The sequence below is a fragment of the Apium graveolens genome, chromosome 7 (assembly GCF_009905375.1).
Source record: "Apium graveolens cultivar Ventura chromosome 7, ASM990537v1, whole genome shotgun sequence".
In the NCBI taxonomy this organism is placed as follows: domain Eukaryota; kingdom Viridiplantae; phylum Streptophyta; class Magnoliopsida; order Apiales; family Apiaceae; genus Apium; species Apium graveolens.
Genome location: NC_133653.1, coordinates 264,741,114 through 264,769,081, shown reverse-complemented (window position 1 = coordinate 264,769,081; position 27,968 = coordinate 264,741,114). Strand labels below are relative to the sequence as shown.

At 38.7% G+C, this 27,968-nt stretch overlaps 3 protein-coding genes across 3 annotated transcripts; 2 read left to right on the top strand and 1 right to left on the bottom strand.

Annotated features, from left to right (window-relative positions):
* The first annotated feature begins 15,855 nt into the window (after window positions 1–15,855).
* On the top strand, window positions 15,856–19,931 carry LOC141672561 (cytochrome P450 71AU50-like). Its single transcript, XM_074479182.1, has 2 exons — window positions 15,856–16,827; window positions 17,023–19,931. Exons 1-2 carry the CDS (start codon window positions 15,919–15,921, stop codon window positions 17,638–17,640), a joined length of 1,527 nt encoding a protein of 508 aa, XP_074335283.1. The 5' UTR covers window positions 15,856–15,918; the 3' UTR covers window positions 17,641–19,931.
* Window positions 19,932–20,514: 583 nt separating this feature from the next.
* Window positions 20,515–22,232, top strand: LOC141671428 (cytochrome P450 71AU50-like). The gene is given in 3 exon segments (XM_074477676.1): window positions 20,515–21,155; window positions 21,157–21,405; window positions 21,498–22,232. Coding segments are annotated over 3 exon segments (1,488 nt in total). The 5' UTR covers window positions 20,515–20,534; the 3' UTR covers window positions 22,116–22,232.
* Window positions 22,233–22,445: 213 nt separating this feature from the next.
* On the bottom strand, window positions 22,446–27,193 carry LOC141674872 (putative inactive receptor kinase At5g10020; the record flags this gene model as incomplete). The annotated part of the gene is made up of 3 exons (XM_074481573.1): window positions 22,446–23,216; window positions 23,803–25,443; window positions 26,245–27,193. Coding segments are annotated over 3 exons (3,168 nt in total), but the record flags the coding sequence as incomplete, so codon positions are not given.
* Between the last annotated feature and the right edge of the window lie 775 nt (window positions 27,194–27,968).

The window sequence follows — 27,968 nt, the reverse complement described above, 5'->3', positions numbered from 1 at the left end:
ATCACATAGATTTTTTTTTAATATTATATAATTTTTAAAAAAAAAATTTTGAATTCAATTCTTAATTTTGTTCATTTAGAACTTTAAATGACATTACTTCATGATAATTATATTAGTAGACGTATATGTTCAAAACTTTTTAAAACATCTAAACTTATTTAAAGTGATAGCATTGGTAGGGGAAATATTATTATAACGAAATTATTATTTTATTGAGGATAAAAATATAATGTCTCCATTATGTTGGGACCTTAAAAAATATTATTTTAGCATGATGATTACTTAATCGATTAACTATAACTCTATAAAAAAATTTGAAAAAAACAATATTACTGATTGAACAATATAGTTTTATTGATAATTTTATATTTATGTTTTAATTAAAATTTGATTTTTTAGTTCACATCAATAGGATACGAATTTTACTTAGTCTAATATAAATTTAATTTATCTCAGATCAGTGGTTTACATTATTTTATTTTATCCCGATACCCAATACATCGAACAAATCAAACTAATTATTTTTAGTTTAATTTTAATTTTTTTAAAATTTGGATCAATAAGATAATTTTTTTTATACTGAATAATTAGTATATATGATTGTATTTTGTTGGTCGAATCGTATTTTCATTTTAGTTTTATGTTATTCTGAATCAATTGTATAATGTATTTTTTATACTGGATAAATAACATATATTATTTTGTTTATCCACGTTCATTAATATAATTTTTTTAGGAGGATTGATAGTATTGTTATTTTATCTTAGCCCGAGTCACATGATATATCAACTAAATCTTAATAATTATATTTAATTTGTTTAAATTTAATTTAGCCAGATAAATAACATATATTATTTTGTTTATCCAAGTTCATTAGTATAATTTTTTTAGGAGGACTGATAGTATTGTTATTTTATCTTAGTCCGAGTCACATGATATATCAACTAAATCTTAATAATTATATTTGGTTTGCTTAAATTTAATTTAGCCTGAAGTAAAATAATATAGAACTCGATATGAATTAAAATGTAAATTGGTAGAAGAAGTTGAATTTAATATATATTATAATGATATAGAGTACGTTATAAAATAGAATTGAAATTGTTAAATCAATAGATGGAGTTGACTTCAATATCAATTAGAATTAGAATTGATCGACCCAATAATTAGAATTAGAATAATTAAGTAAGGGTAATTAAATAATTTCAGCAAGTACCGACCGATCGACCACCAAATTTTTAATGTTTCGTCTATTATAATATAATATAGATTAGTATCAACTTTTATTCTCATATACCGGAAAGAAAGAAAACATGGTTGAAGAAGACCCGAAGACTTGTGAATTAAATCCAAGATTTAAAAAAACGTATTTAGAATATCAAAGGGTATTAAATTTGGTTTTAAGATAATCCAATAAAATATGAAGTTATTACATTTAAATTTGAAAATTTGTACTGGGGTATGATAAGATAGCAAACGATGATGTAAAACTATGGACCCTCTATCTATCTAACGTAGTTCTTTTGTGATAATATACTTACCTGAAACCAGTGCGATGCTCAATTTAGTACTTCAACTCAAGTCTGCTCATATAATAACAACAAATAATATGATGGATGGGAAATCAGTATTCAGTAGTGATAAAGCTAGTGTTTGGACCTGCATCGAACATTAGGCGAAACCCCTTGCCTGTCTCCTACATAATGATACCTGATAATTTAGCCGATTAGCAAAATTCAAACCGAGGATACTGATATCGAATATACGAGACTATTATTTGAAAAAATTTGTTCTTTATTTAATTGTCCAACCTCTGTAAATGAGTTAATGGCTCTATGAAAATCCCAAAGGGGGCTTTTCCTTTACAAAATGGGCCTAGTGGGCTTCTACCTAAATATTACATAATGATTACAATTAAGTATTATTGAGCTTTTATTCTTGTAGTCCAAGGTCCAATATTTGGCCCCCTTTTTTTTTGCAATACCTTCGTATTTGCTTCGGATATGTCGGGTTCTAAAAAATTGGACAGAAAATAGTAAAATGCGAACATAATCACACTTAGATTAAAAAGGATGGGTGTGAAGCACAAAAAATAAAAAGAAGAATAAAATAAATATAGTAGTAAAAGGACAATGACGGGTATAAGCCAAAAATAGAAATATGGTAAGCTTTATTGTATTCGTTTGTTTGTTGTCTAAATTTGCTCTTCTTCTTTTTTTGCACACGTGTATACGTGTCTTATATGTATATATGTTTCTTGCATTTTTCTCTCTTTCTCTTTTTTTTATTAGGAGAGTCGAAAAATCGTTTAGTTTCTCTCCGCTTCACTTAAGTTCTCTGCAGTTGTTGTCACTTCCTTCTTCACCTGTAAGTTCCTCTCTTTCTCTACTTTTTCTTTTTTTGCAAAGTCTCTGATTTTGTGGTGGTTTTACCAAAATTTTCTTTACTCGTTAGTATGTTTTTGTTCAAGCTTTTCTTTTGTTTTCGCACTATGAGTGGGAGAGTTCTTCTTCTTTCATAAAAACTATCTCTGACCAAGACTCCGGGAAGAGGCCTCTTGAGGAGGGTGATCAGGAATCGTTACTTAATCTAGAACATTTAAAGATTCCTGAGAATTTAGCCCAATGCAACTCATTCGATTTCATGAACGAGAATGAGTTGTTGAAGAGTGATTCCGTTGAATCGAAGGTTCATGTTCCTTTAAGCCCTAGGACTATAGACTTTAGAGACCAAAAGTTAGCGGATAACTTGGCGGTGGGTAGGATTGAGTTTGCTGGTAAATCGAGTTTGGATTATATTAGTTTTTATGTAAATAAGCTCGTACCTTTAGTGAAGTTAAAAAAGTGGGTGGATTTTGGGAATGGGTACAGAGGGTTCCGGGCCCTGATGACCGGGTTTAGATGATGCCCGAGTATGGGATGCACGGGATTCCTTTAATATTATTTGAATTTGGGCTTCGATTGTCAATTCATTCTTTCCAATTAGCTCTTTATGAGCTATTGTATGTGGTGTTGGACAGCTAACCCCGAACTTCGTTGCTCAGGTCAACGGATTTATTGCTTTGTGTCACGAGAGAGGTCGAGTGCCGACGAACTCACTTTTCTTTTCTATTTATGGAATTCGATACCACGAGGGGCAGGTTTATTTTGACACCTGCCACAAGAGGATGAAGATTGTTAGTGTCCGCTCGTCGAATTCGGGGTATCACCCCAAATGGTTGTATTTTGGAGGCCCTGATTTGCGATTTATTCAATCTTGTAGTAAAGTTAGGGAGGAGACCCTTGACTCCTTGAATAAGTTAGATATATATGACGCAGATTACTTGGATGGTTTCCACGAGTCGATGTCTCTTTACTCTCATTTGCAACTGAAAGATGATAAGTTTGTAGAGGATCATTCTCGTAAGGCTATGTTCTTCCTTTTAAGCTTCGAGATGTTGTTTACCTGTCTTTTCACTTCTTTACTTTTTGCATTTATATTTTTGTTTCGAAATGTGGAGCTTTGACAGGGCTTTCCTTTTTTTTTTACAGTTGTCGGAGGTTCTTTGAAGGAAGTTCTTGACAGCGGAGTGCGAGGAAAAAATATGGATAAAACTATGATGTTTCTTGTTCAGAAAGCGGGCGATGTTGTGTCAAAGGGTTCGAAGGATGGTGGTTCGAATGCAGGTCAATCGAAGGTTGGTAAGTCGGTTTCTATTGAGTTGCTGGATGATAACGGGGATTGTGTTGTGGAGGATCGAGATGATGTTGTGGCTAATGGTTTGGAAGTGTTGAATCGGTAGAGACCCCGTTTTGATTCCGATGAGCCGAGAGTGGAGGCGAGCCATGGTGCGGTGAATAAGACTTTGACAATTGTTGGTGGGAAGGCTTTCATCAAACCCTCCTCGGATCTCAATGTAACGAGGAAAGTGGTTCGGGTTGAAATTCAGCCTAATGAGAGGTGGACCGGGGGGTCGACTATCCCGGTTCAAGCTTTTAAGGCTTTTCAGCTTCCGCAGGACGTTGTGTCGTATTCCTCGAAGAAGCGGAGTGATCTGGTTGACAGGTGTATGAGCCGTGCTGGCCGGGTATGTACCCTTGAGAATGATTCTTCCTTTATTTTTATTTTTATGCATGTCCTTTGCTTTTGAGTTTCAATCTTGACCTTTGTGTGTTTCTGCATTGTTCCAGTTTCTCTCTGATTTTACTTACATTTTGAGCGAGTTTAAGAATGAATGTGATGGAGAGCTCGTCTCTCGGCTTAATGTTGATTTGGCTGCGATGTCAAGAGAAAAGAAAAAATTTGAGGATTTGTACTCAGGGTCCGAACGTCGAGCTGGGGAGTTGGCGGTGGCCAATACAAAGCTAAGCAAACAGGTTGGTGTGATGGAGGTGGAGCGATGTGTGACAGATAGAAGGATCACCGAATTAGAACAAACTTTGAAGGATATGACCCTATCGAGGGATGATGGAAAAGGGAAGTGTGAGAAGGCGGAGGCCGATCTTGCCGGTGTGATTACTTCAAACAAGAAGCTGATCGAAAATAATAGCCAGATGAAGGTTGACCTTGAAAAAAGTGTTGAAGACATAGAGAAGGCACTAGGTTATGGCTACGGGCACTGCTTGATGAGGCTGTCGGGTGTCGGCGTGGATATTCCGGGATATTCATTCGAGGAGTTGTGTTCAGGAATTCGCCTAAGTGAATGCGACCCCTCGAGATCCCCCACCACAGGACGATGCTTGAAGGCGTGGAATGCCCCGTGAATGATGTAAAAGTATTTTTATTTTGGGATTTGTTGGTTAAGTGTTTTTTAACTTTGACTTTGATTTGATGTTGTTTATGTTTGAACTGGTATTTTGTGGGATTTTCATCGATGATGTGGCTGTCTTCTTGCTGTCGGATTTTCCTTAGATCGTAGATGTGATGCACTTATAAGTTGCAAGTTTATTTATGTTTTCATTATTTCCAGCGTGTTTCGAATTGAGCGTTGTAATTTGACTTGAGTGTTCATTTTTGTGACATTGATTCTTTCTAGCTGTAATATGATTTTTCTTAGCTTTGGCTTTATTTATTTTCACTTGATGATTTTTGATGAGTAAATGGTACTTATTCGCTCGTCTATGTTAAGCTGCATGTTTCATGGTGGCCTTGCTGTTTTTGACTTGTTTGGCTTATTGTATCTATAACTGTCGTTTTCGCAATTTGTAGAGAAAAGTGTCATATTGTGACGCCGGTGTTGTAGTAGCTCTTTTAATTTTTAATATCAACCAAATTGGTGATTATAAATTCGTTGAAGATCTGTTATCTAGTATCCTATGTAAACACTCCGTCATAATAGCTAAGTTTTTACTTTATGGGACTCTAAGTATTATCACATACGTAAGATCGTTCGATAACATAAGGAGTATTGTCGAATTACTGATAATTGTTGTTGTTAAGGGAAGAAGGCATTTCGAAAGGCTTGCATTTTCATAATTTAATGATCCCCCGATGGGGGCCTCATAATGACCCTCGTTGCATCGAGGGTTGATTTTTGATCTGGCAATACTGTCTCAAAAGTTTTGAACATTACAGACAAGAGTAAATTACTGGTAGAATTTCTTAACATGAATGTCGTTCCAGGCATTTTTAATTGGCTGACCATCGAGATGTGCGAGTTCATAAGTCCATGCGCTGACTACTTTCGACACCCGGTATGGACCTTCCCGAGTCGGTTTAAACTTTCCCGACACCGTGGGCTGCTACGGAATCACGGAGCATCAGGTCGTCGACCTTAAGATTCTTGTCCTTGACTTTCTTGTTGAAGTACTTGGTTGTCTTCTCCTGTTGTGCAATCATTCGGAGTCATGATTCCTCTCATATTTCTTCGAGCAGGTCATTGTGAAAACGCAGACCCTCGAGTGCTAGTGAAGGGTCGAATATCTCGAACCGTGGGGAGGTTGAGCTTACCTCGATAGGTAGGACTGCATCGACGTCATATGCCAAACGGAACGGTGTTTTTCCAGTTGCGGATCGGGGTGTCATCATGTAGGACCATAGCACATTCGGGAGTTCGTCAACCCAGCAGCGAGAGAATTCTTCAATCCTTTTCTTTAAGCCTTGTAGGATAGTTCTATTCGTTATTTCTGCGAGCCCATTGGCTTGTGGGTATGCGGTCGAGGCTTTGACGTGCTGGATTTTTAGTTCCTCTACGGCCTTCTCAAATTGAGCCCCCATAAATTGTGTGCCATTGTCGAAAATGAGAATCCTTGGGACTCCAAATCGAAGCACGGCGTGTTCCATGAAATATTTGATCATCTCTTTCTCTCTGATTTTGGAAAGGGACTTTGCTTCGACCCATTTGGTTGCATAATCCACCGTGACTACTACATATTGGCATTGATTTTTGGTTTTTGGGAAGGGACCCACGATATCTATTCCCCACTGATAGAAAGGGCATGGAGCGAGTATCGAGTTGAGCTCGGTAGTGGGTCGATGGATGATATTACCATACAGCTGGCACGCTTGACATTTCCTAACATACTCCTCACAGTCTTGGCGGATCGCGGGCCAGTATATTCCTTGTCTGATGATTTTAAGAGCTAGATTCTTTCCTCCAAGTTGTTCACCGCAAATTCCGGTATGTACCTCGACCATCGCTTGATGAGCCTCATCCGGGCTCAAGCATCGCAGCAGTGGTTCAGATAAGGCTCTCCGATACAACAATTAGCCAATAATACAGTAATTTCTTGCATTAAACATGAGCGAACGAGCTTCGTTTTTCCCTCAGGGAGTCTGATTTTAAATATATATTTGAGGAACGGTCTTCTCCAGTCGGAGTTTCTTTATATCTGATTTACAGATAACTCATCGATGGCTGGAGATATCAGAATATCAACATATATAGGCTCGAGGTTGATGAGGAGGTTGGAGGATGTCAGTTTGGCTAAGGAATCTACCCACTGATTTTCCTCTCGATCGACATTCGAGAGTTTCCACGAAGGGAATCTTTTAAGCAGGTCTTGTGTCCGTGAAAGGTACAGAGCCATTTTTTTATTGTGTGTTTTGAACTCTCCGTTTATCTGTTTAGCTACCAACTGAGAATCTCCGAATATGTCGATAATCTCTGCCTCGAGATCTGCTTCCAGTTTCAAGCCTGCAATCAACGCCTCGTATTCAGCCACGTTATTTATGGTTGGGAACTCAAAGTTGAGAGCATGTTGGATCTTGAAGCCCTCTGGGCTAATCAGGATTATTCCGGCCCCTCCTGAGTTAGCAGTGGAAGATCCATCAACAAATATTAGCCATGGTCTTGATTGATCTTCATCAGATCTAGGGGCTTTGGCTTTGAACTGACACTCTGCTGTAAAGTCTGAGAGAAATTGGGTTTTGATCGCCTTTCAAGGTTTATACTCAATGAAGAACTGGCTTAGCTCAATGGTTCAAGCGGCGAGTCTGCCTGTCATGTCAGGTTTGTGCAGGATTCTCTTGAGGGGTTGATTCGTGAGTACTTGAATTTCCCTTGCTTGAAAGTAGCGCCGCAACTTTCGGTTGGCGAAAACCAAGGCATAAACTAGTTTCTCGACCTGCGGGTATCTTGTTTATGCATCACGTAACGAGTGGCTAACATAGTACACGGGGATTTCCTTCCTTCGTCATGTCAAACCAAGACGGCGGCGATCATCTCATCGGTAGCTGATAGGTATACGCGCAATGGCTCGCCAGGTATGAGTCGAGTGAGGATTGGTGGATTTGTTAAGAAGGCCTTTAAATCATAGAATTTTTTCTCACAATCACCATTCCACTCAAAACGTGAGGATTTTGAAGCTTTCTTCATTGCGGAAAAGAATGGGATGCATCTTTTGGACGACTGGGAATAAATCTTCGGAGAGCGGCAATACAACCTGTCAGTTTTTATAAATCCTTGATGGACCTTGGCCTTTCTATTTCTAGAATTGCTTTTATTTGGGCGGGATCGGCCTCGATTCCGCGTCGGGTGACTGGAAACCCGAGGAATTTCCCTGCAGTGAGGCCAAAGGAACATTTGGTTGGGTTTAATCGCATGTTATGGCTTCTGGCATTCTTAAATGTTTCTCGGAGGTCGGAGATGTGGTCTATAGAGACTTTTGACTTCGTGATCATGTCATCAACGTAAATAAGCATGTTTCTCCCAATCTGCGAAGCGAATATTTTATCCATCATTTGCTGGAATGTGGCGCCAGCGTTGATCAGACCAAAAGGCATGACCCGATACCCGAAGACTCCTCTGTCTGTGATGAATGCAGTTTTTTGCCAATATTGGAAGTCCATCTTAATCTGGTTGTAACCTGAAAATGCATCCATGAATGATAGGAGTTCATTTACGGATGTTGCATCAATGAGCTGATCGATGTTTGGGAGAGGATAAAAATCCTTAGGACAAGCCCGATTTACATCTGAGTAATCTATACACATCCTCCACTTTCTGTTACTCTTCTTGACCAAGACCACATTTGAGATCTATATGGGAATTGTACTGGTTCAATGAACCCAGCCTCCAGTAGCCTGTCTATTTCTTGGTCGATGGCCGCTCTTTTTTCGGCAGAGAATGTTCTGTGTTTCTGCCGTACCGGTACGATATTTTTGCTGATGTGGAGCGAATGTCGAGCAACGAGCTCTGGGATCCCAGGAATCTCTTTGGGGTCCCAAGCAAAAATGTCGGAGAACTAACTGATGAGGTTTGTTGTAGCGATTAGGAATTTCGCGACATGATTAAGTGAATAAAGTATAATTTTATGTCGTAGTTGTGAATTTATGTGAATAAAAGGTTAAATGATTATGTGGATTAACTGTTATCGTTGAATAATAGTAATTGGGAATGTAAAGTAACTCGTTCCAGTTTGATGAGTTAGCTAAAAGGCTAAGCGGTGTTGTCGGGCCGTCAAGTTGAACGGAATCTGTCTTAAAAAGGGATTAAGGTGTTAAAGCATATGAATACGAATTATGTGTTAAATAGAAATGTTTAAATGAATATTACATTACAGTTTTACGTGTCAACTAGTATAGAGAGTATGATTGTGAAGCGTAGTTGAAAACGCTCAGCGTCGGGCCGTCAGTCAAGACGCGACCCGTTACGCGAAAAGTGAATATCAATAAGAAGGGAAAATTTCATGCTTGGGTATGATTTTAAGGGATTTATTTGATTTAAATAAGGTTTATTGAACCTTTATATATTTTTATAAAATTATCTGAGTATCGACAAGCCGTGAAATTTTCTTTATTATCTTCAAAATAGTCCTGGAGACTTTCTAAAAATGATAGATGAAATTATTTCGTGATCGGCGTATTTAAAAAAATTTTATTGGGTTATATTTCTATTTTGAGCATAATCTTGTAAAATTCATATAAAATAAACCGTACGCTCAAAAATTATTTTAAAAATATGACTAGAAAGCTAATTTCAAGATCTATATTTTAAAATTGTTATTCATATCATTTTCACCTTTTTTGAGAGAGCTATATATTATCCAAATTCGTTTTTTTTAGTTTTTGAATAAAAGAAAAGAAGTTTTTAGAACTAGTTGGCAAAAGACCATTTTGCCCCTCCACTCACTTATAAATACAACCACTCTTCCTTCCTTCCTCCCCACTCTGTTCTTCCTCTTGGATCACTCTTTCTTTCTCTTTTCTTTTCTCCCTCTCTCTCTCCCGAATTCTCTCTCTCTCTCTCTCACCCGAGTTCTCTCTCTCTCACCCGAGTTCTCTCTCTCTCACCTACATGCAACACTAAATTCTACTTAGAATTCAAAGATCTTGCCATTGATCTTCATCATTTTCAATCCTCTATCTATATACTCTTTGCATGTAAGTGTTTAAGAAGGTTTTTGCATCAGCATCTCTTGGTTATATCTAAGAAAACATAATTTCTTGGTGTGTGATCTTAAGAGAGTATAGTGCACTAAATTATGTGCTTTTCTTTGGTTTTGTTTTGATGATGGTTCGAATTTTTGCTAATAAAAAGGGGGGTTTGATTTTGATTCGAGTTTTACAAAGGGTTTTGGTTTAAAAATCCAATTTTTGGTTCAGTTTTTCTTTTAAATGATTTGAATGGATGAGTTGTGGTTTGAACTTAAGTTTATGCTTGATTCTTGAACTTGCATGTTGATCATTGTTAGTTAATAGTTAATTTTTGGGCATGCATGTTGATCATTGCTAGTTAATAGATAATTTTTGGACTTGCATGTTGATGATTGGATTTAGAGGAGTTTTGGTTCAATTTTTTTTAAAAGAAAAAGAGTTTAAAGGGTTTCCTTGTTAAGAATTGAGTGAAGATAGGCTCTAAAGGTAAAAATTGACTTTGCATGTTAATTTAAGAGTCGCATGTTGTTTGTTTGATTAGGGCCGAATAAGGCTTGGATTTGTAAGAAAGAAATAAGTTTTAAACTACTTGATTGGTTGATGAGATTTATGATTTGATAATTTGTTGCTTGTGACTTTGTTTTTAATTCGAATTTTGTGGTATGAGTGGATGATATGGCAACATTTAATTAGTTTAAGTCCTAATAAGGCTAGGATAAAAATCTAGATTATGCATGATGACAATAAGTGGTTGCATGTTGATTTCTTGGCTTGGTTCCATTATTTGGTTCGAATTTTTGAGTTTAAAGGAAAGGAATAAGTTGTTTGGTTGTCGAGTTATTTGTTTGGTTTACTATGTGTTTTGGTTCGAATTTTGGGAATTAAAAGAAAAGGATGAGTAGTTTCGATATAAGGTTATATAAATGGTTTGGAGTATTAAGGTATAATATGTTATGTGATATCGTTGGGTCGTACTATGCGATTCGATAATTAATTGTAAATTTGGAGTAAACGAGTATATTGTAATGCATGTTATGAGAATATGGTCGAGTATATACTTGCTATATGTTATGTGAGTATACTATGATTATGCATGAGTATACGAGTTAAGTGTTATCGCGATATGGGGTAATCGTTAAGCGTTCTGAGAAACGTCGAGTGTCGAGTAAGTTGCTGATTAGGGATTCTATTTTGGATTGTAGATCCGGATAGCGGAGGCATTCAGGCTAGAAAAGAGAAAGGAATCTTAGGTGGCAGTAGTTCAGTTTCAGTAAAGCAGGAAAGCGATTTAAGGCAAGTAACTCTGCCTTCTCTTGTGAATTATTTATAGAGAGGAAAATATTGATGCAATGATTAAATAGAGGCTTTTTATTGGAATTGTGATATACCTGTTATGATTCTGAGAAACCCTGATATTTTTCCTTTGACAATTTGATATCAGACCATGTTCGATCCTTTGTAGTAACCCTGTTGATTCGTACCCTGAATATCGTATTATTTCCTTGTTATCTTATGATACCGTAAACCCCACAAGAACTTTTACATTCTTCCTTACTTAATGTCTTGATCAATCCAAATTCTTCGTTGACCCGTGAATCCTGTCATGAGTTGATTGTTGAAACTCTCTTGAATTGGAACTAGTTAACCCTGTTTATCATTTGATCCAGTCCTTTGTATTGATCTCTGTTTACGCTTGATCCGTTCACTTTCCTTGAACTCTTAAATTGAACTTAAGAATGATTTTCGACTTGATTGAGTCCAACTGATTTCACAATCTTGGTAATGTTAAAATGAACTTCGTCAACTCTTTTCCTTCTTCCAATACAAGGTTTTCCAAATGAATTCCTGATGAATTGGATAGAGACATAAGAGGCTAGTGGGACTAGTCCAATCACATAAGAGGCTAGCAGGGCTAGTCCAATATAAGGCTATAATGCCATAGGTACCATAACGACCAGATGAAGGTCCGTACGGGCTGATCACCCGTATTATAATTTAAAGATGGATATTCCAATCAAGGGTTCTCTTATACTACATAAAGATGAAAATGTTTATATACTTGGAGTTGTTGCTCCTTATTCTTTAAAAGATGAAATGAAATAAAATGGAACAACTCGAGTCTTCATTTTGATTGTAATGTTGTGAACCCTGTCACTTTACATTGAAGATAAGTTTCAAAGTATGATTGATTATTTCCTTCTGTTGAGAAACACTTTGAAGTCCTGCTAATGATTTGAGATGAATGTCGGCTTTTACCCTAACCTAAGCCTTGATTCCTGAAAGCCCAAATCCTTCTCCATAACCCTTTCATAGCCAAAGATAGAAACCTGCCACCTAGATATTTAAAGTAGAATGCCTCGTATGTTGATATTGATATTTTTACTGCAATATAGAATTGTTCATATAGTTACTTGCTGAGCTTCTTTGCTCATATATTTTGCTAACCATGGCAGTTAAGAAAGAAGATGGCCAGACTTAGGCGCACTGCTTGCTAGAGCGTTCCTGGCGGTCCCTACCGTTTCGTAGGTTTCCAGATGCCAGAGCAGGTTGTTGTGTGTGTGTGTGTGTGAGCAAGCGTTTGAGTTGGAAGGATTGTATAAGTTGGATCAGATACAATGGGTTATCTGTCGGTTCCATGTCGGAATCGAATAAATTTGAATTTATTATTATTTTGGGTTGTAATATATTTATGCTGGTTGGTAGTTGTAATCTTGTATCAAATTTAATCATGTTTAGATCCTGTTAGTGTTTAATCGGGGTTTATTATATTCTTTGTTATTATATTAGTTAATGGTGTGTGGGTCCTCATTTCCTAACCCCGAGATTGAGGGCGTCACATTTGTGATGTCTTGTTTTAGTGGTTCGGAGAGATTCTTGTCGACTTTTGCAGTTTTTTCAAGGTTTCCAGCAAATACTTCAACTTCCTCGGTTTCTTTGATTGTAGAGCATGAATTGCTCGTGGGTGTATCAGTTAGCTCTCTAGGGTCAACATCGAGGACTTGGTTAACCTCCAGTTCGTCATCATTTTTGTTTCGTGAAACTGTGGTGAGATAGCATTGTCTCGCTGTTGATTGATCGTCTGTTATCTCTCATATTCCAAAATCTGTAGGGAACTTCATTTTGAGGTGAGAAATGGATGTGATTTCCCGTAGGGCGGCGATCGTGGTTCTACCCAATATGGCGTTGAAACTGGAGGAGGCACTGATTACGTGGAACTTCACCATTTTCTAAATTTGGCATGGAGGTGAGCCGGAAAGAACCAGCATGTCGACAGTTCCTACCACGTGAACCTTATTTCGGGTGAAGCCATACAACGGGGTGCGAGGATTTTCTAGACTTCGATCATCGAGGTCCATTCTTGCGAAAGTATGGTGATATAGAACATCGACAGAACTTCCATTGTCTATAAGAATTTTCTTGACGGTGTTATTTCCCACCCTTGTGGTGCTGACTAGGGCGTCTTGGTGACCCTCGAGGAGGCCAGGACGGTAGTCGTCGTCTAAGAATGATATAACTGGGAAGGGATTTGTCCGTGGACGCTTCACAGCCGACGGGTTAATATTGAATACCTCTCTTGCATAGTTTTTGCAGGAGTTATTGGAGAGGCCGCCTTCCGCTACACCGCCGAAAATGACGTTGATGACACGATCGTCTTCACCTCTATGATCTCGTCAATGTACATCGTCATGTTGAACATAATGGACAAGTTGTCTTCGACGAATCTTGTTTTCAATGAGGTTGCTCAACTGGAAATATTGTTCTGTTGTATGGTCTGTGTCCTCATGGTAATCACAATACCGGGAACTTGGAGGTCGGCCGGGTTTCATCGGCCTCGGAGGTTGATAATCCGGTTATGTTTTCAATACAACTAATATGGTTGTTTTTTCAGTGTTGAGCTTAGTGAATTTTTTTCGATCCTGGAGCGGGGTTGCCATTTTCTTTCACGTATGTCGCATGGCGGGAGGTCATTCTCTCTTTGAATGTTACTTTCGCTTTGTCTCGGAGGACGGCGGTACTCTCGATGTCTGTCATCTCTTGGTGATCGGGGGCTGTAACTTCGGTGGTGTTCGTATCTGGTCGAAAGTCATGGAGATTGAATACAACTGACAGCCTCCTGTAGCATCATGCGATGTTCGATGATTTGGAACGCGGCCTGGAGAGTTTTTGGGCATTTTTCAAAAATTTCCTCAAGGAGTAAGCCGTGTCTGGACTTGTCGATTCCCGCTGTCAGGAAATTGACAGCCATTTGTTCTATGAGATCTGAGATTTCTGCGATTTCCTCTCTGAATCGAGTTTAAAAAAAATTTGAGGCTCTCATTTGACCGTTGATGTATGGTCATTAGCGAGGCTGTGACTTTTATGCCTTTATAATTGCTAGAGAAACGGGCTTGAAATTTGCTTTTTAAGGTAGACCAAGAGTCAATGGAGTGAGGAGGTAAATTGTTGTACCAACGAAGTAATGTGCCTTGCAAACATGTGGAGAAAAATTGGCATCGAGCAATTTCGGAGTGCCCGAAGAATGCCATTCGACCATCAAAAGTGTTCAAAAATGCCAGTGGGTCTCTTGAACCATCGAAGTGGTCAAGGGATGGGGTTTTTAGTGTTCTGTCGATACGTGCCTTCTCAAGCACGAGGGAGAGAGGGCTTTCTGCCACAGCCTCGAACCCCGATTGATTGCGCATTATGCTCTGCATTTGAGCTATTTCTTCTTGCATCTTGGCGAACTCCTCGTGGGAAATGGTGTCTGTGGATTCAGTTTTTTGAGAAGCATCAGCGGACAACACTGTGCGCTGTCGGCGTTCGCGAGGCTGCGAATATGTCGACTCAGCGGACGGCTCATATTCGTATTCTGCGTTGTCATCGTCATCGTAAACTTGATTTTCCGAGGGACGGTTTGTTATTGTTGTTTGTCCGAGTTCTCGATGGAGGCGGTGTATCTCACGTTGTCGCTCTAGTTTAGCTTGAAAAAGGCGAATCTCCCTTTCTAGGTAGTCGAGTTCTTCGTCAGAATACAGTGGTTCCTCGAGCTCTTCCGCCTCCTGAGACTTTATGCGGTCAACCTTTTCCAGATGTAGGCGCATGTCACTGGATAGCACTTGTTTGCCTTTTGATGTTTGAACTCACTGGCGATGATCTGGCTTGTGTTTGCGTTTTCTTATTGGTGGCTCCGTAGCAGCCGGATCTAACGACTGGCCGTGGATAGCTTTCTCAGACGGGGGAAATAGGCATCTCGGCTATAACGCCGGCTGCTTCGACGGACCTTGTTCGTCGTGAAGCTTTGGGACAGTGGGTATCTCCGCCATCATCTCTGTTGAAATTACTGGATCAATCTCTTGCGGATCAATCTCTTCCACAATCATCTTTTGATTGGATCTCAAGAATAAAGCTCCTTCTAGCGCCAAATGATGTGCCCGAATATTTTTCGAATATACGAGACTATTATTTGAGGAAACTCGTTCTTTATTCAATTGTTCAACCTCTACAAATGAGTTAGTGGCTCTATATTTATAGGAAGTCCCAAGGGGGCTTTTCCTTTACAAAATGGGCTCATTGGGCTTCTACATAAATATTACATAATTATTACAATTAAGTCTTCTTGGGGTTTTGTTCTTGTAGTCCAAGGTCCAACAGGGACAGCTATTAAATAGTTAATTATTTCGAAAGAGAACTTTCATATTTTTTTAATCTAAGAACAGGTTTTAATGTATCTTCAAAGGAGCAGAACAAATACATACATCCAAGACTGATAATCTTCTTCTAATGTGTTTGTCATGCCATTAGCAAACTGGAAATGTTCAACCAGAATAGAATTAGTATTTATGTTAATGTCAAAGCATCGATTAGTAAGATTCTGTACAAAGGATACAGGGACAATTATTAATACGTTAACTAATTTGAAAGGAACAAATACATGCTACATCCAAGACTGATAATCGTATAATGTGAGTTCTATGTCATGCCACTAGCAAAACTGGAAATGTTATATTCAAGCGTCGATTTCAACAAACTATTTCTCTTGTTCGTAACTTTTCATTGGTGATCTTTGATAAAATAAAACAGAAAACGCAGTCAAGCATTGCTCATTATAAGACGGTAGTGTATTGAGTCTAATACATACTACTCATGGCTTGGACTTGCATCATACTCGTTGTAGTAGTAGTAGTCGTAGTAGTAGCAGTAGTAGTAGTAGTGGTGGTAGTTTATTATCTCGGGCCATGGATGAAGAATAAGAGGCAAAGAAAATTACCTCCAGGACCGAAAGGCCTTCCCATTATCGGACACCTTCACTTGTTAAGTAAAAACCCTAATCAAGATTTGAAGAAACTAGCTGATGAACATGGTCCAATTATGTTAATGCACTTCGGATTTGTCCCCAACATCATTGTCTCATCACCAGAAGCAGCCAAGCAGTTTCTCAAGACCCGCGACCTTAATTTTGCTAGCAGACCGTCTCTTGAAGCTGCTAAGCACATTACTTATGAGGGAAAAAGTTTATCATTCGCAACGTATGGTCCTTATTGGCGTAACATGCGCAAATTGTGCACCCTGGAATTGCTCAGTAACCTGAAAATCAATTCTTTTCAAGCCATGAGAAGAAAGGAGCTTAGTGAATTAGTAAATATTCTTGAGCACGCAGCTCAAGAACAGGTTGCTGTTGATGTTAGTACAAGAATAACATCCATGAGCTCCGATGTCAGCTGCCAGATGGTGTTTGGGAAAAAATTTGAGGATAAAGATTTCGATGAAAGAGGATTTGGAGGTGTAATTCAGGAGGGGATGAAGATGGCGGTGGCTTTTAACCTTGGTGACTATTTTCCTTACATTGGTGCACTTGATCTTCAGGGATTGACTAGGAAAATGAAGGCTATAGCCAAGGTATGGGATCAATTTCTAGAGAAGATTCTCGACGACCATGATCAGCCAAAAGAGCCTGGGCAGGCCAAGGACTTTGTTGATACCATGTTGAGCATCATGAATTCTGGAGATTCAGAATTTGAGTTTGATCGCTCCAACATCAAAGCTATTCTAGTGGTAAGCAACTCTTTTAAAATTTTGGCAGTAGACAGACTTAAATTGATCATATATATTTCACAATCGGCTCACTTGCACAAATAGAACACAACAGCAAGCCACTAAGGGGAACCATCTCATCAGAACTTAATACACCGACAAATTTTCTCAACAACTTCTAATGATAATGTTTTATCCATACCAAATGGCTTTTAGGACATGTTTGCTGCTTCAGCCGAGACTTCTGCAACAACTATTGAATGGACACTCTCTGAACTTCTGCGACATCCAAGAGTAATGAAGAAAGTACAAAAAGAGTTAGAACAAGTAGTTGGAATGGACAAGATGGTGGAAGAATCGGATTTGGAGAGGTTGGAATACTTAGATATGGTTATAAAAGAAGCCATGAGGCTGCACCCTGTGGCACCACTGTTACTTCCTCATCTGTCAATAGAGGATTGCACGGTTGATGGATTTTTCATACCAAAAAATTCAAGAGTTTCCATTAATGTCTGGGCAATAGGCCGAGACCCTAAGGTATGGACTGATGCAGAGAAGTTCCTCCCAGAAAGATTTGTCCAGAGCAATATAGACCTTCGAGGAAGGGATTTTGAACTACTTCCCTTTGGCTCTGGGAGAAGAGGGTGTCCTGGGGTGCAATTAGGTCTCACTATGGTTCGCCTCGTGCTGGCCCAACTGTTGCATTGTTTTGATTGGGATCTCCCTAATGGCATGCAGCCATCAGAACTCGACATGACTGAGGAATTTGGTCTTGTTGTTAGCAGAGCTACACATCTTATGGCCATTCCTACTTGTCGCCTTAAAAAAGGATGAAGTCAGTAAATACAGGGGCTCTATACTTGTGTATAGACAAGTCTATATTACTGAATAAGATGCTGATAATAAGTTTGAGCATTTCATGCTTGCAAACTCGCACTAAACTGTTCATTTTTGCAGCAGCAACTCAGCAGTCCGTGCATCTCGTATATGTTTTTAGTATCAAATATTATGAAAAAGAAAGAAAGCATGATCTGTAATTTTCACCGTTAAACATATCTAGCAGACTAATGCCACTACCACCGCTAAGCTCCACCCTAGCTTGTCTGAACTATTCATCATCTCTAACTTTGGCATTAACAAATTCATATTGAGCAAATCACCTATGTTCTTAAGTTTGGGATTAACTTTGGCATTAATATAAAAGTGAGAGCAAAAGAACCAGCATCAGAATGATCTTAAGTTTCGATTTCACCGAGGTTAGATATTGTTTTATGCTCAAGATAGTATTTATAAGTAGGAAAATCTGAGCACTTGACAATTAATCAAATCTAGCTATGGCTTGGATTTTTATAACTCTTGCATTACTTCTCCTTGTTTACCTTCACCAAGCATGGTCCAAGAAGAAACTCGAAAGACGACTACCACCCGGCCCGAGAAGCACTCCTATCTTAGGACACCTTCACCTGATAGGCAAAAATCCTCACCAGGATATGCAAAAACTAGCAGAGAAACATGGCCCCATAATGTACCTGCCGTTTGGATTTGTTTGAAACATTATTGTTTCATCCCCACAAGCTGCTAAGCAGTTTTTAAAGAATCATGATATTAATTTTGCCAGTAGGCCGCCTCATGAGGCTGCTATGTACATTTCTTATGATCAGTGAAACTTGTCATTTGGCGCAACATGCGTAAGTTATGAACTTTAGATTTGCTTAGTAGCGCTAAAATTAATACGTTTAAAGCCATGAGGAAGGAGGAGATTACGCTCTTGGTAGAAAGAATTGGAAATGCAGCTCGGGAACATGTTTCTGTTGATCTTAGCGCAGTGGTTGCGTCTATGAGTTCAGATGTCAGTTGCCGCATGATATTTGGTAAAAAGTACGAAGATGATGAAATTGATGAGCGGGGATAAGTTCATACCGGAAAGATTTGTTGGAATTCATATAGATCTTTTAGGACGTGATTTTGAACTTATTCCATTTGGCGCTGGAAGAAGAGGGTGCCCCGGGATGCAGTTGGGGATGATCATGGTTCACCTAATCGTGGCACAACTTGTGCATTGTTTTGATTGGGAACTTCCTAATGGAATGAAGCCATCTGATGTAGACATGACTGAGGAGTCTGGACTTGTCGTTACAAGGGCTAATCACCTAGTAACTACTCCCTCTTGTCGCCTTCATTTAGAGTAGATCGTCAGAAACAACCTCTCTACTGCTTGTACTAGGAGCAAGATCTGCTCTTCCTCGCTGCTTCCAACATCAAACAACAGCTTGGAGAGAACGTGATCCAAGCGGAGAGTAAAAGCACTTATCACCGGTTATCATCATAGATCTCAAACCTCTTTGACTAATTCTATAATAAGAACTGCAATAGATAAATACATTTTCATCTTCCTGCACAGAGTTTTCTTCCTAGACTTGGATTGTCTCCACCTTTTCTCACTAAGCATAGATTTTTCGACTCAATACTGATACCAGTTTGAACCCTTGGCACACACTGAGATAAGTAGATGCCTCATCACCGGAGCATCCCTCTACTTGTTAAAGCGTATAAAATCCTCCAACATAGCAAGGGTTATAACCTAAACACAATCATAATGATGAAACCTGAGTATCTGAGCATCTAAATGAATACTTTAGTTTCGATAATGTTAAAAGACTTGCTAATTATCATCATCAAGTCTGAATGTCTTCAGTCTTGCCAAATAACCAAGATCCATAAGATGCAATGTGAGTGGTAATGAAAATTTATAAGTTTAATTTTTCACTAATTGTTCAAAGTTCGAGATTTTTAAAAATTTTAAGTTGTACAACAGCATCAACAGCAAAAGACAGAATCCGCAAAGTATCAGATATGCAAGTAAGAGTGAGTTCTGATTCAATCGCTGGTACGTAGCGTAACGAAACATATCTCTTCATCAGCTTCATCATCATCTGCGCCTCTTTTTTCTCAACTCGGCTAACATGAACTATGAGTTGTTAATTAGAAGAGTAAAAACAAACTAGAAGCACAATTAGTGTGATATTGATGCTGAAACGAATTAGTGTGCACAATTTGTGCTTGAGTTATAATGTCACACATTATAACACAAGCACAAAGAGTGTGATGATGACTTCATTTACACCTTAAAAAAACTACATTCTCTAGAACATAATGAAAATAACATAAATAAAAAGTAATATTGGAAGTAACATACATTTTATGTTCCATCAGTTTATGGAAAGTTAACTGACAGTAATTGTTGTAGCATACTTCTATAATAAGTGCCGTTAGGTGATACGCTACATTTTCGCACCTAAGAGTGAATGAGCCCTCGGTATTCACATAAAAACAAGGTATTCACATAAAAACAAGTATTAATCCTTAACGTTGATTTGCAAGCGATTCTTGATTGCAATCTAGCATATTTTTAAAACATACTGAAATTCTAAAATTTTACAGTAAAAAAACGTATGTCAAGTTGAAAATTCAAATATTGAGATTTTTAGAAATTTATACCCGGCCCCATGGTTTTAAAATTCGGTCAATTTTTCAAAAATCGCCGATAAATCGCTCAAAAATATTTGTCAAATTTGATCGATTCCCGATAAATTATCCAATTTTTAAAAATCGTCCGATAAATTGCAAATTGGTACCTCAACCGAATAGTTCCGATTTCCGAATCTGTAAACACGCCGGGCCCTTATAAATAGAACAATTAGGCACTTGACAGCTTATAACTTCTGGCCATGTCTTGGACTTGGATTACTCTTGCAGTAGTACTCCTTACTTACCTTCTCCAAGCATGGTCCAAGAAAGAACAGAGAAAACTACCACCAGGTCCCAAAAGCTTGCCTGTCCTGGGACACTTACATCTGATAGGTAAAAATCCTCACCAGGGTTTGCAAAAACTAGCTCGCAAACACGGTCCTCTTATGTACGTAAGGTTTGGATCTGTTCCTAACATCATTGTTTCCTCGCCAGAAGCAGCTAAGCAGTTTCTAAAGATTCACGATCTGAACTTCGCTAGTAGGCCACCTCACGATGCTGCTAAGCACGCTTCTTATGATCAGAAGAACTTGTCTTTTAGTGCATATGGTCCTTACTGGCGTAGCATGCGTAAATTATGCACCTTAGAGTTGCTGAATAATGTTAAAATCAATACATTTCAAGCCCTGAGAAAGGAAGAGAATAAACTGTTGGTGGATAGTATTGTAAATGCAGCTCGGGAACATGTTGCAGTTGATCTCAGCGCCAAAGTTTCATCAATGAGTGCAAACGTGGGTTGCCGAATGATATTTGGTAAGAAATACGAAGATAAGGATATTGATGGACGCGGATTCAAAGCTCTGATTGAAGAGAGCATGAAGCTTGGCATCAGTTCCTAACCTTGCTAATTTCTTCCCGTTTCTTGGTAAACTTGATCTTCTGGGATTCACAAAGAGAATGAAGGCTGTTGCTGCAGTATTCGACAGATTCTTAGAAAAGATTCTTGATGAACATGAAATTCCCAAGGACTCGGGGCACACTAAGGACTTCGTTGACATTATGTTAGACATCATGAAATCAGGAGAAACAGAGTTTGAGTTTGAACGCTCCCACATTAAGGCTGTTTTACTGGTAAACCACTAAGGACTAGGTTCCTTGGTCCTTTTCATAGTATGTCAAAATTTATACTGTGCAATGTAACTTATATGACAAATGCATTACAGGACATGCTTGCTGCATCAGTGGATACTGCAGCAACGACAGTAGAGTGGACGATGTCTGAGCTTCTAAAACATCCGCGAGTCATGGATAAAGTTCAAAAAGAGTTGGCGGAAGTTGTTGGTATGCACAAGTTGGTTGACGAGTCGGATTTAGAGAGTTTAGTATACCTAAACATGGTAATAAAAGAAGTCTTTAGACTGCATCCACCTTCACCATTACTACTTCCTCATCAGTCCATAGAGGACTGTAACATTGATGGCTATTTTATTCCCAAAAAGACGACTGTCATGGTTAATGTGTATGCAATTGGCAGGGACTCCAATGTTTGGAATGATGCAGAAGATTTCATACCAGAGAGGTTTATCGGAAGTAATATAGATATACGAGGACAGGATTTTGAACTTTTACCATTTGGCTCCGGAAGAAGAGGGTGCCCCGGAATGCAGTTGGGGATCATCACGGTTCGCCTAGTTGTGGCGACGCTTGTGCACTCTTTCGATTGGAAGCTTCCGAATGGAATGATGCCATCAGAGTTGGACATGACTGAGGAGTTTGGACTTGTTGTTAGAAGGGCTAATCACCTAACAGTCACTCCATCTTGTCGCCTTCATGTATATTAGATTTACGGAAACAGCCTCTCTACTTCTTGGAGCAGGGATAAGGTCTGCTCCTCCCTGCTTCAAAGTCAGGACATAACAGATGTTTTTATTATAATTTATGTATAATGATTCAATGCATACACCTAGGGACTGGGAGATAATTTTGGGGCATTGCATCTTAAGCTAAAAAGATGATGTAACAAATATGCTAAACCAAACTGTTCTACATGTGAGACAAAAGAAATTCAGAAGCATTTCAAGCAAATCACTAAGATTATATTCAATTCGAAAGGTCGAGTATATACTACATACACTGCCAACGATTTCATTGAGGACTAATGAAAGAAAGTTAAGAACAAAAGAATGGCAACCCTTTTTACTAAACAATCAATTGAAAAAAACTACGGTATCAATCAATTACTGGACACTCGTCCCTTTACACAAAAAATTGAAGGGGAAAATTTTGATTACAAAGAAGAAAGATGAAATAATGAGAATTAACAATGAAGTTATGAAAGGAGGTTGTGGAAGGAATTTCAAACTTCTACGCAGATATGGAACAGATTTCTTCGTAAACTTGTCTCATGTTAGGCCTTTCGTTTACTGGGAGAATGCATCGTACCGATATTGAAAGTAATTCATCCATTGCTTGAGTATGTTCTTCACCTCGAGAAATATCCCTGTCTATACAGTCCATACCTCGCCCTTCCTGATCACACATTCGAACCCAATCTGTAAGATCAACTGCACCCAATTGACCTGATATAATGTCACCGGCACTTCTTCTAGTCAACAGTTCCATCAACATGACACCATATGCATACACGTCGGCCTTAAATGTCGGGACTGGTTTACTCATGGTTGCTAGTTCGGGGGCACGATATCCAAGAGCTCCCAGTGTCAATATTTGTTCAGCAATGCCAGCTGGTGTCATGAGTCGGTGGAGACCATAATCTGTAAGGCGAGCATCATAATCGGAGCCTGCGAGTATGACATTTGTTGGCTTTAAGTTTCCATGAGGCATCCCTTTTTCATGAAGAAACACAAGACTTCGAGCAACATCAACAGCAACCTTGAACCTCTGGCTCAATGATAGCAGTGAGTGCCTCCGCGGTGTTGATTCTACAAATGATAAAGACTGTTAAAGAAAACTATGTAGAAAATTTTGTTGTTTGCGTAACAATGAGTAAACAATCAATATGCAAGATATTGTTAAAAGACACGACAACAATATAGGAAACATCCGGACTTGGGGCTTCAACTGTGCTGTTTTTTCAGATCAAGACCCTTGGATTGTTAGTGCCGAAGTGAACATATTGCATATTAGCCTACTAGGAGAAACACAATTCAATTAACCTTAAAACCTAGAAATACTCATAGGTAGCATGATTTGCCTGTCTCCCTTATAACCTAGAAATACTCATAGGTAGCATGATTTGCCTGTCTCTGTATCCTAAACTTATTTGGCACAAAATTTATCCGAGAAACCACTAGTAGAAGCCCAGTCAGGTGAGAAGAGAAGTTGGGCAGAAGTTAATTAAGGATTCCTAGATTCATAATCACCAGTTGTCAGATTAATAAGTCCCAGTTTCACAGAAAGTAACTGTCCATTTAGATAGATTGTAAAAAAAGGGTGATTATTCCTAAAACAGGAAATATGAAAGGCATAAGAGTAAATATTATTACACCATCCCTTGCTAGCTCTTACCATAAAGATGTAGAGCCACGCTATCTCCATCAACATAGTCTGCCAAGACAAGCCTTTCTTGTTCTCTTGGACCCCAATAGTAAGCTCGTAACGGAACAACATTTGGATGCCTGATTGAACCAACCCTTTTAACTTCCTTCGCAAATTCCTTTTTGTGTTTAACCAGTCCCACTCGCAACCATTTTACAGTTAACATAAGTCCACTACCTAAGGTAGCCTTGTACAACGTGCCATGGCTACTTCTACCAAGAACTTCTGCTGGTGCTCGGGATAACTCTTCAGCTGTAAATGCCAGTGTATTATCAAGAAAGAAAAGTTCTCCAGCCAGCCGATCAGGTGAATACACATCTAATGTTACAGATTGTTCAATCGCCTCAACAAATCGAGGTGATCCTGAAGATGACTTTCTTCCTGATGTTTCAGGGTAACTATCAAGCAGATTAAGGTTCGTGGATGCTGAGGTAGCAGCCTTTCCTGCAGGCAAAACAGGCTCAACAATTTCGGTAACAAATTCTTTCTTTCCCGATAAAGACCTTGAGTTTGATGCTAGCAAGAGATCATTAGAGAAGCTTAATGAATTTGGAGGAGGGCGGCTGAATTTGCCAACTTTAACATCTCTCCCAGCGGTTTGAGAACTAAATCCACCTCTTACACGGAAATCTTGAAGTTGTACTCGATAATAAGCCAGTAGAATGAAGGCTACCATTACAGCAGCTACAACTGAAGCTACAATAATAGCTACCCTGATATTAGACTTTGACTTGTGGTTCTTTCCCCCTCCAGCCTGTCCAGGAACCCCTCCAGCCTGTACAGGAGCCCCTCCAACAGATTGACTGCCCTCTGGGAAGATTAGCCAGACATTTCCAGGATGAAAGGAAGTATCTGGGAAACTTTTCAGGTTTCCAGGAACAACTCCGGATAGATTATTGTAAGAAACGTTAAAGCCCTTTAACTTTAAAGGAAGCTTATCGGGGATCTTACCACTGAAATTATTGTTCGATAGATCAAGATACTCCAGATCAACAAGTTTTTTCAATTCATCTGGTAGCTCTCCAGATAACTTATTCTTTGCAAGACTCAGCAATTTAAGCCTTCCCAAGTTACCTATTTCTGTTTGCAAGGGTCCAGACAAGGAATTATCTGAAAGATCAAGTGACTCAATTAGCGGATAAGAAGGTAAAACCAATAACTCACTGGTATGAGATCCTTGTAGAGGAAGTGGTCCTGTAAGTTGATTTCCTGATATATTTAAGCTCATCAGAGCTACTGAAGTAAGCAAGCTACGGGGAATAAACCCATCAAGCTTGTTAACACTCAGGTCAACCACAGATAGTCTAGGGTAGGTTCCCAGCGCAGTAGGTAGGCTACCAACTAGAGAATTATTTCGCAGATTTAGCATAGCCAACCTTTGCGATTGAGAAGTAAAACTAGGAACGCTTCCACTCAACTTGTTTGAACTTAAATCAAGAACTTCTAAATTCGCTTCCCAGTTTTGCACAACAGAAATGTCATCAGACAGACTATTTCTGCTCAAATCAACAATTTGACAACTTCCAACTCTAGGTGGCAATAAACCAGAGAGCACATTCGCTGACAGATTCAATGCACTCAGAGTAGTGGAGCTGATATTGGGAATCGAACCTGCAGTCATGTTCTAAAAAATTTAAATTACCTCACCAAAGCTATCAGTAGAAAAATATTCTAAACTCTACAATCGATTCAGGATAAAAATGGGCCAAAGAACCAATTAATGTTGCAGCGCAAATACAAGAATTAAAAGCAAATACAAGAATTAAAATTAACTATCAATATTTCTGCGTAGAACAATAATCATTAATGGAAATAATATTTAGAACAATAAAATCTATAAAATGTAAATGGAGCAATAAGATCTATATCAATGTAAATTCACTATGTATGACATTTAATATTTTTTATCTTTTTAGGATTCACTATCGTTTAAGTAATGACTTACCTACATGTGTAAATCTTATAAATGAACTATATAGTCAAGCCTTTAAAAGTCGACCAGGCTCTCTTGGAACTTTCTGAACTTATTAAGACCAAATTTAGGGTCATGCAGTCACCTAACAAGAAGCCAAAAGATTTGAGGCCCTTCTGAAATTCAAACTAATCCTGTTAAATAGCCAATGCGACAGAAACAAGTAAAAATGTGACGCGCGACTGCCTACCATCTTGATTTTCAATCATAACATAACCAACTATTGTCCAAGAGGTGCAAATATTGTCGGGTAAACATCAACATTTTTATCCTACAAAGATCAAATGTAACAAACAACTGAAATTGACCCACATTATCAATGTGGCGGTAGTCACAGAAGAATGAAACTTCAATCATATATGCTAAATCTGCTATAAACTGAATCAGATCATATAACATACCATACATGTCATGTATACATAAAAATGCTGCATTCTCACCTGAAAACTCATTGCGACTGAGATCCAATTCTTTCACAGGAACAGAGCTCCCCAACAACTCACCCGGAATCGAACCATACAACTGATTATTCCCAAGCCTCAAAACCTGAAGATTTGGCAAATCCCCAAAAGAGGGAAGCTCTCCGGTCAACTGATTATCACCCAAATCCAAAACTCTCAACTTCCGAAACAACCCGACAACATCCCTACTCAAAAACCCCCCACTCAATTTATTACTACTCAAATCCAAATACTCCACAATATTAGCCCACCCCGAAATATTCCCTGCATCCACCAAAACCGACCCGAAAAACTCATTTGAACTCAAATCAACATGCTCCACATTCCTTAACCCATTAAAAAACTCCTTCACATCACCCCAAAGCCCATTTTCACTCAAATCAAGAACCTTCAGCTGCTGTAACCTCTCGATTCCACTCGGAAAACCACCAACAAACTTATTTCTCGACAAATTCAAGTACCGTAAATCCCACAAATCATTCAATTTCCCGGGAATTGGACCATAAAACAAATTCCCACTTAGATCTAAATGCTGTAAACTAGTGATTAAACCTAATGTAGGTACAAGTCTTCCAGTTAGTGAATTACCTGCCAAGCTCAGATTTTTAAGTGATTTAAGTCCACTTAATGTCGAAAATCGCAAGTCGCCATCTAAACCGAGCCGGTCTAGTACAATGCCGGTGACTGAACCGGGTGAATTTGAGTTGCTTTCGCAGATAATGCCGTAGAATGAAGAGCAAACGGCGTCATTTGGATCTGAATTAGGGTTTTGAGTGGTCCAAGTTGAGAGTTTGTTTAAAGGATCGGTTTTTACGCCTTTTTTGAACTCGAGAAGTGATTGGAGCTCGGAGGAGGTGGTGGAGAGGGAGGTGGAGATGAGAGAGAAGAGAAGGAGGAGGAGATAGAGTGGGAAAGAGGAATTTACAGGTCATTTTGGGGACAATGTGTGTGTGTTTTTGTGTGTGTGGATTTGAAACCATAGGTTTTGGGCATTAAAAGTGGAGGAGAAAGTGTAGAGACGGAGAGAATTAGGAGAGAGATGTGTAGTAGAGAGAGATAGAGAGAGTATAGAGAGATTTATATATTGTAGAGAGAGATGGAGAGATTTACATATTGTAAGTGACTGTGTGTATGTGCGAGAGAGAGAGAGAGAGACTTCTATTACAGTGTATGCGAGAGAGAGAGGAGAGTGTGTGTGAGAGAGAGACTTCTATTACAGTGTATACGACAGAGAGAGAGTGTGTGAGAGAGAGACTTATATTACAGTGTATTCGAGAGAAGTGTGTGGGAGAGAGAGACTTCTATTACAGTGTATGAGGGAGAGAGTGTGTGAGAGAGAGAGAGATTGAAGGAGAGAGAGATTAATATGTTGGAGACAGAGTGTGGGAGACTTGGGAGAGAGGGTGGGGGTAAAGATGGTAAATGAAAAGAATGGAAATGATGATGAGGATGGTTTATTTAATTTTATATAAAGGGGAATGAGTTGTGTTACAGCGTGTGATTGAATGACAGATAAAAAAGTTACCAAAATCAGGGTTTTTATATTAACAGATAGATTCTCATTCGTTAAGAGATGGAGTGATAATCGGTTTAAATGGCGGTCCTCAGTACGGTGTACCACCCTGGTTGGGTTGCCCATGTTTTTACGACCTGATTTCGTAATGGATAAGATTAAATTAATTTGAAATTTTTTAATTCAATTC